The sequence below is a fragment of the Eriocheir sinensis genome, chromosome 50, assembly GCF_024679095.1.
Source record: "Eriocheir sinensis breed Jianghai 21 chromosome 50, ASM2467909v1, whole genome shotgun sequence".
Classification (NCBI taxonomy): domain Eukaryota; kingdom Metazoa; phylum Arthropoda; class Malacostraca; order Decapoda; family Varunidae; genus Eriocheir; species Eriocheir sinensis.
In genome coordinates this window covers 3,201,780-3,216,779 of record NC_066558.1, presented here as the reverse complement: position 1 = coordinate 3,216,779, position 15,000 = coordinate 3,201,780, and the positions used below count along the sequence as shown (strand labels likewise).

Below are 15,000 nucleotides of genomic sequence, written 5' to 3'. Positions count from 1 at the left end.
AAGAGGAGGAGGAGGAAGAAGGGAAAAGGGAAGAGAGAGGGAGAAAGAAGGAATGATAATGAATAAAAAAGGAGGAGGACGAGGAGGAGGAGGAGGAGGAGGAGGAGGAGGAGGAGGAGGAGGAGGAAGGGGAGGAAAAAACGTAAGAGTGAAGTTATGATGATGAAAAGGAAGGGGAAGAAGAAATGGGAGGAGGAGGAGGAGGAGGAGGAGGAGGAGGAGGAGGAGGAGGGGAAAGTCACCTCTATGTCAGTTGTTAATAGAGATCAAAGTCACGTGTTTCTCTCACCTATGCAGAGGAAGAGGAGGAGGAGGAGGAGGAGGAGGAGGAGGAGGAGGAGGAGGAGGAGGAGATGATGGTGGTGATGGTAGGGGTTGAAATATCATAAATCTCCTCCTCCTCCTCCTCCTCCTCCTCCTCCTTTCTTCTTCTCTTCTTCTATGTACCTCCTCTTTATATTCCTCTCTTTCCCCTCCTCTTCTTTCTTCCTTTTTCTTCCCTTCCTCCTCTTCCTCCTCCTCCTCTTCCTCTTCTATCTCCTCCTCCTCCTTCTCCTCACCTCTCTCACTAAATATATATAAAAAAAACATTCACCGTTGACATAAGGTTACTATTGAAGACTTGAAGAAGAGGAGGAAGAGGAGAAGGGGGCAGATGAGGGGGAAGGTGGTGGTGGTGGTGGTGGTGGTGGTACTTGTGAGAGCCAATCAAAACTCTCCATTCTCCTGAGCCTACTAATGGAAGGTTTTTATTGGATGCCTGAAGTTGAAGTTTGAAAGACTCTACCTCCACGACTTGACTTTTATATGTATTTTTAGGGGGGGGCTATTTTATTTTTGTTGTTGTTGTTGTTGGTGGTGGTGGTGGTGGTAGAAGATGAAGAAGAAAACTAAGTAGAAGAAATATAAAAAAATGAAGAAAAAAAGAAGGAAATGAGGAAGTAAAAAAAAAGATGAAGGAGAAAAAAGAAAAAAGAAGAAAAAACAACAAAAACAAAAAACAAGAAAATGAAGAACAAATTGAATTATTATTATTATTATTATTATTATTATTATTATTATTATTATTATTATTATTATTATTTTTGGTGATTATTTATTGAGAAAAGTAAAGAAAACGTCAAAAAAATAAAGAGAGAGAGAGAGGCACACCACTATCAATGATTAAAACATTCCATCGGTTCGGTAATGTCATAAACTTTGGCGCAAATGTTATTATTATTATTATTATTTTTGTATTAATTTGTAACGCGTAAAAAATATCCTCACTTCGTCGATTCTTCAATATATATTTTTTTTCATATTCACACTTTTTTTCGACTTAATTTTCCTCCATTAATTTATTTGCATATTTTAACATCAGTCATTCGTTCAATTTGTTACTTTTTTTCTTTTGTCTCTCCTTTATTTCTTTATTTTTTGTTTGTTTGTTTTTTATTTTCATTTCTGTTCATTCCCTCATTCTCTTCTTTGTTTTCCTTATTTTTGGTTTTCTTTCATTTCTTTAGATTTGTTGCCTCGAACTCTTCTTTTTTTCTTTATTTTTGGTATTTTTGTTTTGATTTGTGTTTATTTATTTCCTTATTCTTCTTTTTTTTTCTTTATTTTGGTATTTTTTCGATTTCTCTTCATTTATTTCCTCAGTCACTTCTTTTTTTCCTTATTTTTCTTTATTTTTGGTATTTTTGTTTTTATTTGTGTTCATTTTTTCCTTATTTTCTTTTTTTTGGGGGGGGGTATTTTTTCTATATCTCTTCATTTATTTCCTCAATCACTTCTTTTTTTCCTTATTTTTGTTTTGTTTTTTTATTTATGTTCATTTATTTCCTTATTCCCTTCTTTTTTCATTTTTTTTTTCATTTCTGTTCATTTATTTCCTCAAACTCTTCTTTTTATTTCTTTATTTTTCCTATATTCTCTTTTTTTCATTTATGCAGTCTTTATTTTTTTTCGTGTTTTCATTTCATTTCTTTTCATTTACTTATTTTCTTCGTTATTTCTTTATTCATTTATATTTTCAAGTCATACATATTTTTTTCTTTATTTTTCATTTATATTTTTGGTTATTTATGTATTTCTTTTATTTATATTTTCCATTCATATCTTTTTATCATTTATTTATTTATTTTATTTATATTTTCCAGTCATTTATATTTTCAAGTCATTTATATACTTATCTAATTTTATTTCTTTCATATTTTATTTATTTATTTATTTATTTATTTATTTCATTTACATATATTTTCAAGTTATTTATATTTCTCTATCACTTATAATTTTCTAGCCTTTTCGGACACAGTTTTGCTATTTATTTACTTTCTCCTTTATTCCCTTTTTTAATATGTACTTTTCTGATTCATTTACATTTGAAATTCATTAATATTCACTAACACTGGACGTCCATTAATCAGTAAGAGTTTTTATTTATTTGTATAATTTTTTGCCTTCGAGAAATCCGACTTTTTTGAGGCAGAACTGTTTCTTTCTTTTTTTTTCTAATTCTTTTGATTTTTTAACTTTATTTTCGGTTATCGTTTTTTTTTTTTTTTTGGAGGGGAACATTTTATTTGTTTTCTTGAAAGATGTTTTTTTTTTGTTATTTTATTTTATTTTATCCTTTACTTGTCAAAACTCTCCTTTCTCTCTATTCCCAAAATTCTTTCACCTCTTGTACAATTTTTATTTATTTATTTATTATTTACTTTTCTATTTATTTATTTATTTATATTTATGGTGTGTGTGTATATATTTGTTTGTTTGTTTGTTTGTTTATCCAGGGGCGGCGGCGAGCTCTCCCTCTCTCGCCCTTTCCCTCATTATATTTGTTCCTCGCTAAGTTATTCGTTCGAGGTTTTTTTTATAATTATTCTTTTTTTATTTCAATGTTATTTATTTTTTTCCTGAGTTTTGTATTTTCTTTTTTTATTATTATTATTATTATCATTATTTTCTACATCATTTTCTTTCTCTTTTTTTGGTTCTTGTGTTGTTTGTGTTTTGTCTGTTTTTCTTTTCTTTTTTTTTCTTCTTTTTTGCGAATTTTCTTTTTTTTATTATTTTCGACATTTTTTCTTTCTTTTTCTTGATGTGTTTTGGTGTTTTTATGTTGGTTGTTTTTGTTACTACTACTACTACTACTACTACTACTACTACTACTACTCTACTACTACTACTACTACTACTGCAACTACTACCAAACAATTTTTACTACTGATACTACTTATGTTGCTATTACTACTACTACTACTACCACTACTACTACTACTACTACTACCACCACTACTACAACCACTACAACATCAAATCCTTTCATAATAGCAATAATAATCCGCCTCCGAGTGACTGATAAGTGCCCGCTAATCGCCAGTCATTTCCACGTAATCCGACACCATTTAAAGAGATTCCGATTCCCTCTAAGGAGCATCCGATCCTCTTTGGAATCTCCCGGGAAAAGATGAGAGAGGATTAAACACCGAATGAGGTAAATTTTTTTGGCATTGGTTTATTTTTGGTCGTTATCTCTGCCTCGCACACGCTAGCTCTCTCTCTCTCTCTCTCTCTCTCTCTCTCTCTCTCTCTCTCTCTCTCTCTCTCTCTCTCTCTCTCTCTCTCTCCTTCTTTATCTATCTGTTTAACTATCTATATCTATCTATCTCCAAGTCTTTCTTTCTTCTCTTCTTTCTTTCTATTTCTTTCTTTCTCTGTTTCTTTTTTTCTTTCTTTCTATCTATCTCTTTGTTACTTCTATTCTTCTTCTTCTTTCTTTCTTTTTTCTCGTTCTACCTTTCCTTCTTTCATTTTCTTTCTTTCTTTCATTATTTTCTTTCTTTCTCTTTATTTACCCATCCATCTGTTTCACTCTTTCTTTTATCCTCTCTTTCATCCTTCCTTCATTCCTCCCTTTCCTTTCTTTTTTCCTTCCTTCCTTCCTTTTTTCCTTCCTTCCTTTTCTTTCTTTCCCAACTTCATTTCTTCGTTTTTTCCTCTCTCTCTCTCTCTCTCTCTCTCTCTCTCTCTCTCTCTCTCTCTCTCTCTCTCTCTCTCAAAAAAAAAAAAACATCACGACACGACAAAAAACTAATATAATGAGAAAAAAAATTGAAACGAAACAAAATCCCACAAATCAGAAGGAAGAGGATCGAGACAATAGAGGAAGGAATCGAGGAGTCTATAAATGGGATCCGATTCTACTCTGTCACGTGATCCTTTAATTGTGACAGACACGATGAGATTCGATTCCATATTATTAAAACTCCTCCTCCTCCTCCTCTTCCTCCTGATCCTCCTCCTCCTCTTCCTCCTCCTCCTCCTCCTACCATTTTCAAGGAATTTATGAGTGCGTGGAAATTGCTTTGTAGGTGTGTGTGTGTGTGTGTGTGTGTGTGTGTGTGTGTGTGTGTGTGTGTGTGTGTTAGAGAGAGAGAGAGAGAGAGAGAGAGAGAGAATGTGATTTCCCAAGTGTAATGAAATAGAGAGAGAGAGTTTTCTTTCATTTGTGCCTTCGCTATCTCACTATCTCTCATTTTCTCTCCTCCTCCTCCTCCTCCTCCTCCTCCTTCTTCTTTCATCTCGTTTTCCTCGTGTCTCTTCTATCAGATTTTTCTTTTTTTTCCTTTCATCCGTTTTCTTTCATGTTAACTTTCATCTCCATCTATCTATCTATCTATCTATCTATCTACCTATCTAACTATCTATTCTACCTGTCTATCCTTTACCTCACAAATCAATCATTAGAATCAATATACACCTTCGCTATACCTGTAATCAAAGGTGACCGGACGTCTATCTATATATCTATCTATCTATCTATCTATTCTACCTGTCTATCCATTACCTAACAAATCAATCAATAGAATCAATACACACCTTCGCTATGCCTGTAATCAAAGGTGACCAGACGACTAATTAGGCACAGGTAGGGACAGGTAACTCGTCCCCTCACCTTTGAACACCTAGCCCTATTCATTCAGGTAAATCATTCACACCTGAGAGAGAGAGAGAGAGAGAGAGAGAGAGAGAGAGAGAGAGAGTGTTCTATCTATTCAAAGGTATGCATTAGGTGTGTGTGTGTGTGTGTGTGTGTGTGTGTGTGTGTGTGTGTGTGTACGAGATCAAGGACGCACACACATCCATAAGCTCAAAGCAAATACGCACATACATAAAACCGAATACACACACACACACACACACACACACACACACACACACACACACACACACACACACACACACACATATATATATCGCTTTCTCTTCCTCCTCCATTTATCTCCTCCTCCTCCTCCTCCTCCTCCTCCTCCTCCTCTTCCTTTTTCCTCTTCATTATTCTTTCTCTGTATTTCCCTTCCTCTTCCTCCTCTCCTTATCCATTTCATCTCCTCCTCTTCATCTTCCTCCTCCTCCTCCTCCTCCTCCTCCTCCTCCTCCTCCTCCTCCTCCTCCTCCTCCTCCTCTTCTTCCTCCTCCTCATGTTTCCTTTTATGTTATCCTTCCTGTCTTCTCTTCTCTTCTTTATCCTCTTCTTCTGCTTCCTCTCGTTCTCTTTATTACTGCTTCTTTCTCATCCTTCTTCCTCTTCCTCTTTTTCTTCCTCTTTTTCTTTTCCTCTTATTTTCTTATTCTTATTATTCTTTGTCTTTCTTTTTTTTTTATTCTGCTTGTTGACATTTTACTTCCCTTTTCTTCTTCTTCTTCTTCTTCTTCTTCTTCTTCTTCTTCTTCTTCTTCTTCTTCTTCTTCTTCCTCTTCTTCTTCCGCCTCGTTATCATCATTCTCATTTTCTTCATTCTTCTTTTCCGAGTTTTCTGTTTTTTCTTCTTCTTCCTCCTCCTCCTCCTCCTCCTCCTATTCGTTTTTCCTCTCCATTTCATTCTTCTTTCATATTTTCTCCTATTATTGTGCTTCATTTCCTCTCTCTCTCTCTCTCTCTCTCTCTCTCTCTCTCTCTCTCTCTCTCTCTCTCTCTCTCTCTCTCACACACACACACACACACACACACACACACACACACACACACACACACCCACACACACACACACACACACACACACACACACACACACACACACACACACACACACACACACACACACACACACACACACACACACACACACACACACACACACACACACACACACACACACACACACATACACACACACACACACACACACACACACACACACACACACACACACACACACACACACACACACACACACACACACACACACACACACACACACACACACACACACATACACACACACACACACACACACACACACACACACACACACACACACACACACACACACACACACACACACACACACACACACACACACTGTCTTCTCGCCCTCCCTTGGGAAGCTAGCCGTCGAGAAGACAAACAGGAGGAGGAAGAGGAGGAGGAGGAGGAGGAGGAGGAGGAGGAGGAGGAGGTGAAGAGGAGGAAAGGAAAATAGGAAGAGAAGTAAAACATACAAACTCAAACACACACACACACACACACACACACACACACACACACACACACACACACACACACACACACACACATACACATATACAGGTATAATACATGTATTTTTGAGTGCGATTTTGTTATATATATATTAATGTTATTCTGGTTTCCGATGACAAGTAATGGAGGAGGAGGAGGAGGAGGAGGTGAAAATGTTTATGCTACGGATGAAGAAAGTGAGGAAACGCCTGGAGAGAGAGAGAGAGAGAGAGTAATTTCACGACATTCAACCCGAGAGAGCGAGTAAAAAAACATTAATATCACGTTTTCAAATAAATATCCGACAGACAAACATTTATTTATTATTATTATTATTATTATTATTATTATTATTATTATTATTATTATTATTATTATTATTATTATTACTACTACTACTACTACTACTACTACTACTACTACTACTACTTCTACTACTACTACTACTACAGCTACTACATATTCAGCGTCTCCTTGAAATGTTTATGTTGGTAGTGGAAACGTGTGTGTGTGTGTGTGTGTGTGTGTGTGTGTGTGTGTGTGTGTGTGTGTGTGTGCGTGTGTGTGTGTTGGAAAGGCGTTAAGAGCCAAGCCAACAGTGTCCATTTCGAATATTTTTCCTCTCTCTCTCTCTCTCTCTCTCTCTCTCTCTCTCTCTCTCTCTCTCTCTCTCGACGTCGTGTGAGTGCTTTAATTAACAAAGAGAAAACGGGAACATTAAATAAAGGCTTGAGGGGAGACTAAAGAGAAAGAGATGAATTTTATTTTTAGTAGCGACGAGAAAGTTATGAAACCGATGACTTTTTGGACCTCGGGAATGAATGAGGGGGGGGTGAGAGAGAGAGAGAGAGAGAGAGAGTTTGGTTAGTGGATGATATGGAAAAAAGAAAAATAAGGAGAGAATGAGACGGAGTGAGATGGACAAAAAGATAGACAGAAATACATAGATAGATAGATAAAGAAATAGATAATAGATAAAGAAATAAATAAACAGATGACGAAATAGATTGCTTAGTAAGTGTTATGAAAAGAGAGAAAAAGCTAGATAGATCATTTGTTTTCTTTTTTTCCGTCTTTTGCGTTTTTTGATGTGGAAGAAAAGGAGGAAAATAAATTAGAGAAAAATACAATATCAACATTTTTTTTCTTACCTTATAAATATTAACTTTGAGCGCTGTTGATGTTGTTTTCTTTCTTTCGTTTTGTCTTTCTTTCTTTCTTCGTCTTACCTGCAAAAAAAAAGAAAATGATAATAATAATAATAATAATAATAATAATAATAATAATAATAATAATAATAATAATAATAATAATAAAAGGATAAGGATGGGAATAGGAATAACGGTAATAACAACAACAAAATAATGATAAAAATAATGAATGAAATGAATAACAACAACAACAACAACAACATCAATAACCAACCTAACCAAACAAAAACAAAACAAATAACAAAAAATAATAACAATCTTTACACCTGTTAATTACCATCTCTCTCTCTCTCTCTCTCTCTCTCTCTCTCTCTCTCTCTCTCTCTCTCTCTCTCTCTCTCTCTGTCTCTCTCACAGGTAAAATGTAGACAGTGATTACGCCTAAATAAATGATTATACATTATTCATCCCACTTAGAGAGAGAGAGAGAGAGAGAATGAATTATAACTTGACACTCCAGTTAATCATTCTCTTTTTTTTCCTTACAGTTTCTCTCTCTCTCTCTCTCTCTCTCTCTCTCTCTCTCTCTCTCTCTCTTTCTTTTGGGCAAGTTATCTCTTTATATTCGCTTTCCTTTTTTCTCTTGTTTTCTCTTTTCTTCTTTTCCCTTCATTTCTTCTTTATTTCTTTGTTTTTATTTGGTTGTTTTATTTCTCTTTCTTCATTCGTTACTTTGTTTTGATCTTCGTTTCCCTTCTTTCCACTTCTGTTATTCTTTTCCTTCTTTTCCTCCTTTTTCCTTCACATTTTCTTTATTTCTCCTTTCATTTCTTAATTTTTCTTCCATTTCTTTTCATCCCTTCTTCCCTTCCTCCTTTCCTTATTTCTTATGTCATTCTTTACCATTTTTCTTTATTCCTCTCTTCCTTTCTTCCTTCTTTTCTTCCCCTTGTTTCCTTCCTTCCTCTCTTCCTTCCTTCCTTCTTTCCTTCCTTCCTTCCTTCCCTCCTCAAACCTCAAGGGAAAGAAAGTTATCCAAAAATCACATTAGCTTCCCTCCCTTTCCCTCCACCCCTCCCCCCTTTCCCTCCACCCCTCCCCCCCATTTCCCTCCACCCCTCCACTTTTTATAACCCCCTTCCTCCTCTACCTCTCACACCCCCTCCACCTCCTCCCCTTCCCTTACCTTCACATTCCCAAATTTTTTCAGCCCCCCCCCTCTCCGTCCCACTCCCCCTCCCCCCCTTCCCTCAGGTGACCCCCGCGGCCAGGTGAGACGGAGGACAGGTGTAATTTTGTACTTTACCTGCGCGGGCATTTAATTAAGGTTTTTGTAGCACAGGTAAGAAGAGAAGAATGGACTGGGACCTTAAAATTGGGGGGGGGGGGGTGAGGGAGTTGAGGTATTATGGTAGGATTATTATTATTATTATGTGTGTGTGTGTGTGTGTGTGTGTGTGTATTATTATTGCTACAACTGCTACCATTCTTCTTCTTCTTCTTCTTCTTCTCTTTCTTTTTCTCCCCTTCCTTCATGCTGTCATTTTCTCCTCTTCTTCCTCTTTCTTTTCCTCTTCTTCCTCTTTCTTTTTTTACTCCTCTTCCTCTTCCTCTTTTTTCTCTCCTATTATTATTATTATTATTATTATTATTATTATTATTATTATTATTATCATACTTCTTCTTTTTCTCTTTCTTTATTCTCCTTATTCTTCTCCTCTTCTTCTTCCTCCTTCTCCTCTCTTCTTTACTTAACATTAACATTTTTTCTCCTCCTCCTCCTCCTCCTCCTCCTCTTCCTCTTTCTTCCTTTTCCTCTTCTTCCTCTTCTTTATCTTCCTCTTTCCCCCTCTCTCTTTCTTTACTTCACACTAACAAGGATATCAATTTCTCGTCTTACTCTCTCTCTCTCTCTCTCTCTCTCTCTCTCTCTCTCTCTCTCTCTCTCTCTTCCATTTACTTTCTCCTCTTTCGTTTTTTGATATTCCTTCTCTTCCTTCTCTTTCTTTTTCTTTACACTATCTACCACTTTCTCTTCTTTTCTCTTTCTCTCCTTTCCTTTCCTTTCCCTTCCCTTTCTCTTCTTTCCTCTTCTCATTTCTTCCTTTCCTTCCCCTTCCATTTTCTATTCTTTCCCTTCCTTTTCTCTTCTCTTCTTTCTATTCCTCTCAAATCTTCTCCTATCTTCTTTTCTCTTCCTTTCTCTTCTCTTCTCTTCTCTTCTCTTCTCTTCCTCTTCTCTCTTCCTCTTCTCCACCCCACCCCACCCCCCCCCACACACACACCTAACCACACCTTCTCTCTCTCTCTCTCCCACAGCCAACCCAACGAACACCCGTCCCACCCACGCCCTCATAAGCAACATGGGCGTGCGGGCGTGGCGGTGGGTGGCTCTGCGGGCGTGGGCGGCAGTGTGGGCATGGGCGGCAGCAGTATCATCGGCAACATCAGGAGCAGGAAGACCCAATGTCGTGAAGGAGGTGCCCGGCCTGGATGTGGGTGAGTAGGAAGAGGAGGAGGAGGAGGAGGAGGAGGAGGAGGAGGAGGAGGAGGAGGAGGAGGAGGAGAAGAAAGAAGGAGGAGGAAGAGAAGAAAGAAGTAGGAAGAGGAGGAGGAGGAGGAGGAGGAGGAGGAGGAGGAGGAAGAGGAGGAGGAGGAGGAAGAGGAGGAGGAGGAGGAGGAGGAAGAGTAGGAGGAGGAGGAAGAGGAGGAGGAGGAGGAGGAGGAGGAGGAAAGAAGACACATAAGAAAGGGAAAGAGAGGAGGAGGAAAAAAAAACAAAGAAAAAACATAAATAAAAAAAAACAAGGTAAAAAAAAAAACACTTTTGATAGACTGGAGCAAAACAAACACACACACAAAAAAGCATAAAAAATAATAATAACAAAATAAACAAAAAAACAAACAAAATACAGAAATAAGAAAAACATTGCATAAAACAAACTATAAAACAAATCAAATAAAAAAATTAAAAAATTAACTTCCACTCCACTAAAAAAACGAAAAAAAAAATCCATTAACTAATAAAACAAAAGAAAACGGGATGTAGTAACAGAAAACGGAGGAGGAGGAGAAGGAGGGACAGTTACAGGGGAGACTATGAAAGAATGACGACAAAACTATTCCCTTTCTTTCCTTCACACCCTTTTATGAGAGAGAGAGAGAGAGAGAGAGAGAGAGAGAAAGGGGATTCCAATATAAATTTCAAATAATAAGAACATAGAAGGAAACCAAGAGACTGCAATAAGAGGAGGAGGAGGAGGAGGAGGAGGAGGAGGAGGAGGAGGACAAGTAACAAGAGAATGCCGAAGAGGAAGAGGAAGAGGAAATGGAGGTCGCAGAGGATGAAGACTAAGGTTGCAATTACACGAAAAAAAGAGGAGGAGGAGGAGGAGGAGGAGGAGGAGAGGAGGAGGAGGAGGAGGAGGAGGAGGAGAGGAGGAGGAGGAAGAAGAAGATATATAGAGACAAGACTATTATTATCATTTCCAAGAACAAAAACAAGAAGAACAAGACGAAGAAAAAGAAGAACAAGAACAAGAAGAACTAGAACAAGAACAACAAACAAAAACAACAAAAACACAAAAAACAAGATCAAGGAAACGAGAAGAAAAACAAAAACAAAAATAAAAACAAAGAAATCACGAGCTTAAACAAAAAAATAAACAAAAAAAATAAACAAAAACAAAATGAAACAAAAAAAATATAATTACCTGACCCAAATTACCCTAATCACACCTGTAATTAATGAGTTTACCAGCCGCTGCGTCGCTCACCTGTAGAAGCGAGCAGAGGTGACACTGGCAACACTCCACCTGGCCACTGTTACCAGACCCAAGACGAAAATAAACCCTCGAAAAAATATATAATGACCTTGAGAAAGCGTTTTATATGACTTGAATGCGACGATATAACACTTTAAAACATTAACTTGAGAATTTCGTTTAATATAATGACGAATAAATAGAGATAATGATAGTAGGAATATAATGAAAGCAGGATTTGTGGTGACGTTAGTGTTTTGTTTAAGTGACGTTCTCCTTGATTCAGTGTTACCAGAACTGAGGTGAGATTAGACCCTTGAGAGATATTAGTGTTACCGGAGTACAGGTGAAATTATACCCTTGAAAAATAACGAGAAAATAATTGAAAAAAAATATTGAACACAAATTCTGAAGTGACACAAAGAAATGTTAATGTTACCAGAAACGAGCTGAAATTATACCCTAGACAAGCAACAAAAAAAAAGGATTAAGAAAACACTAAACATTCTTCACTATAACACAAAGAAACACAATCTCAGAAACACAAATTAAACAAAAAAGTATACCCTTCCGAAATATCAGTGTTACCAGAAATGAGGTGAAATTATATCATGAACAAGTAACAAAAAAAAGGATTAACAGAACACTAAACATTCGTCACTGTAAGACAAAGAAACACACACTCAGAAACACAAATTAAACAAAAAAATATATACCCTTGGGAAATATCAGTGTTACTAGTAGCGAGGTGAAATCATACCTTGGACAAGTAACAAAAAAAAAGATTAAAAAAACACTAAACATTCTTCACTATAACACAAAGAAACACAAACTCAGAAACACATATTAAACAAAAAAGTGTGCCCTTGGGAAATAATAGTGTTACCAGAAGCGAGCTGAAATTTTACCCTGGACAAGCAACAAAAAAAAAGGATTAACAGAACACTAAACATTCGTCAATATGACACAAAGAAACACACACAAACTCAGAAACACAAATTAAACAAAAAATTATACTCTTGAGAAATATTAGTGTTGCCAGTAGTGAGGTGATATTATACCCTTGAAAAACATTGAAAAAAATAAACACAATTTCTGAGGAGTAACACAAGGAAATACATAAACATAGGAACACAAATGAGGCAACACATACAAACACACAACACATACAAACACACAACACGTACAAACACACGTAACCGGACTTTCATATCATATCAATGTTGTGTTTTTCTTTCTCCGGATGCAACACAAGACGATAATATCCACAATAGTGTTTCTGTATTGTTTTCTCATCTTTCCCGTACAAGGAACACACCCACCCACCCACACACACACACACACACACACACACACACATAAACTCAATTTTAAAACAAGTGTGTTCTATCCATTTGCAACACAAACACCAACACAAACACAACACAGTATTACTCTCTTGTTTTCCTGCTATCTCAAAAACAACAACAACAACAACGACAACAACAACATACGAGAAAATAACAGAACAGAAAGGAAGAGAGGAAAAGCGAAGAGAAAAGAAATGAAAAGATAAATAGGAAGGGAAGAGAAGGGAAGGGAAGAGAAGAGAAGAGAAGAGAAGAGAAGAGAAGAGAAAACCGCATAGGCCATTTATCAACACAGTGTTTCTTCGTCTTCCCGTGACACGCAACACTTAAGACTCTGAGAAACACTTGCAACACACATTAATAACCACTTCGTTTTTCTCGCTTTTTTTTCTTTCTTGGGAGCAAAACTAATGTATGTATTGTTTGAGGAAGCGCTTGTGTTGCTCTCCCTCTCCCTCTCCCTCTCTCTCTCTCTCTCTCTCTCTCTCTCTCTCTCTCTCAACACACAAAGGCTAGTGTTCCTATTTGTGTTTCTATTTGTGTTGCAATAAGTCGTTGGGTGCCTCTGTAGAATATATGCCAGTTTGTGTTTGAGAGAGAGAGAGAGAGAGAGAGAGAGAGAGAGAGAGAGAGAGAGAGAGAGAGAGAGAGAGAGAATGATATATATGTGCAGGTAGAAAATATGTGTAAATGATAGGTAGGTTTCTTTTAAGATAGAAATAGAAACAGATAGATAGATAGATAGATAGATAGATAGATAAGTAGAAAAGAAAAAGATAAAAGAAAAAAAGAAAAAAAAAAGTAAGGCAAGTGAGTAGGAAAACGAGGATGTCTATTAAGGTTGAAAAGTAGAAAAAGGAGGAACCAAATACAAGAAAAGAAGAAGAAAAAGAAAACTAGAAAAAAGAAAGGAAGAAAAAGTTTTAAAAAATCCCACTTTTACCAAAAAAAAAAAAACTATTTTTCCCCTAAACCAAAAAATTAAAATAAAAGAAACAAAATAAAAGAAAAAACTCCCACCCGGTAAAAAACTATCACCTTTTTTTCCACTAAACCAAAGAAAATAAAAGAAGAGAAAATAATAAACAAAACGCAAAAAAACTCCCACCCGCAAAATTTCTCAACTTTTTCCCTAATAACCAAACAAACCACTTCTCACCTGCGACCTTTTTTACCTGCGCTCACCTGGTTCTCTTAAGTGATAGGACGACCCAATTAGAGAGAGAGAGAGAGAGAGAGAGAGAGAGAGTAAAGAGGAAGGGGAAGAGGAGGAAAGAGGTAGGCTGTGGCAAGAAGGAAAGAGTAGTAGTAGTAGTAGTAGTAGTAGTAGTAGTAGTAGTAGTAGTAGTAGTAGTAGTAGTAGTAGTAGTAGTAGTAGTAGTAGTAGTAGTAGTAGTAGTAGTAGTAGTAGTAGGTCTCTAACTATTTATCTAACTCTTTTTTTTACTTTCTATCAATAAATACAAAAAAAACATCTATTATTATCATCCTTCTCTCTTTCTCCCTCTTTATCTATCTATCTATCTATCTATCTATCTATCTATCTAATATTTTACTTTCTTATTAATATATACAAAACAAAATCAATTACCAGCTTCTTATTCCTCTTCTCTTCTCTCTCTCTCTCTCTCTCTCTCTCTCTCTCTCTCTCTCAGGGTGGCGAAGAGAGTGAATTTTTGGCTAATGTATTGTGGACGCGATGAGCGATGACTTGCCAAGCGCCCAGACGCGTGTGTGTGAGCGATGAGAAGGGCGTGTGTGCGTGTGTGTGTGTGTGTGTGTGTGTGTGTGTGTGTGTGTGTGTGTGTGTGTGTGTGTCCATGAGATTCGTGAACACGCTTCCATGAATTCACACACACACACACACTCACACACACACACTCTCTCTCTCTCTCTCTCTCTCTCTCTCTCTCTCTCACACACACACACACACACACACACACACATCTGACCTTTCTTCTCTTGCCATTTTTCTCTCCCTCTTTTCTCTCCTCCCTTATCTTCACCATATCCCTTTGATCCATTTTTCTTAACCCTTCTCTCTCTCATAAAATTCTATCGCCCTTCTTCTTTGTTTTCCTTCCATTCCTTTCCCCTTTCTACCTTTTTTTCCAAGACCTCTTTGACCCATTAGCATATTCACCCTTTCAATATTTTTTTTTCGTTCCTATTAACACTCCTTTATCATATTCCCTAAACCTTCTACCTCTTCGCTTTCTATTCTTCCT

The 15,000-nt window shown here is 36.8% G+C and overlaps 1 protein-coding gene across 1 annotated transcript in view; it reads left to right on the top strand.

Moving 5' to 3' along the window:
- Window positions 1-15,000, top strand: part of LOC126982028 (uncharacterized) — a 140,277-nt gene that overhangs the window by 43,332 nt on the left and 81,945 nt on the right. The window contains exon 3 of the mRNA XM_050833747.1: window positions 9,979-10,158. Within this exon, the coding sequence (XP_050689704.1) occupies window positions 10,023-10,158 (136 nt within the window). The 5' untranslated portion in view covers window positions 9,979-10,022. The remainder of the gene's footprint in view (window positions 1-9,978; window positions 10,159-15,000) is intronic.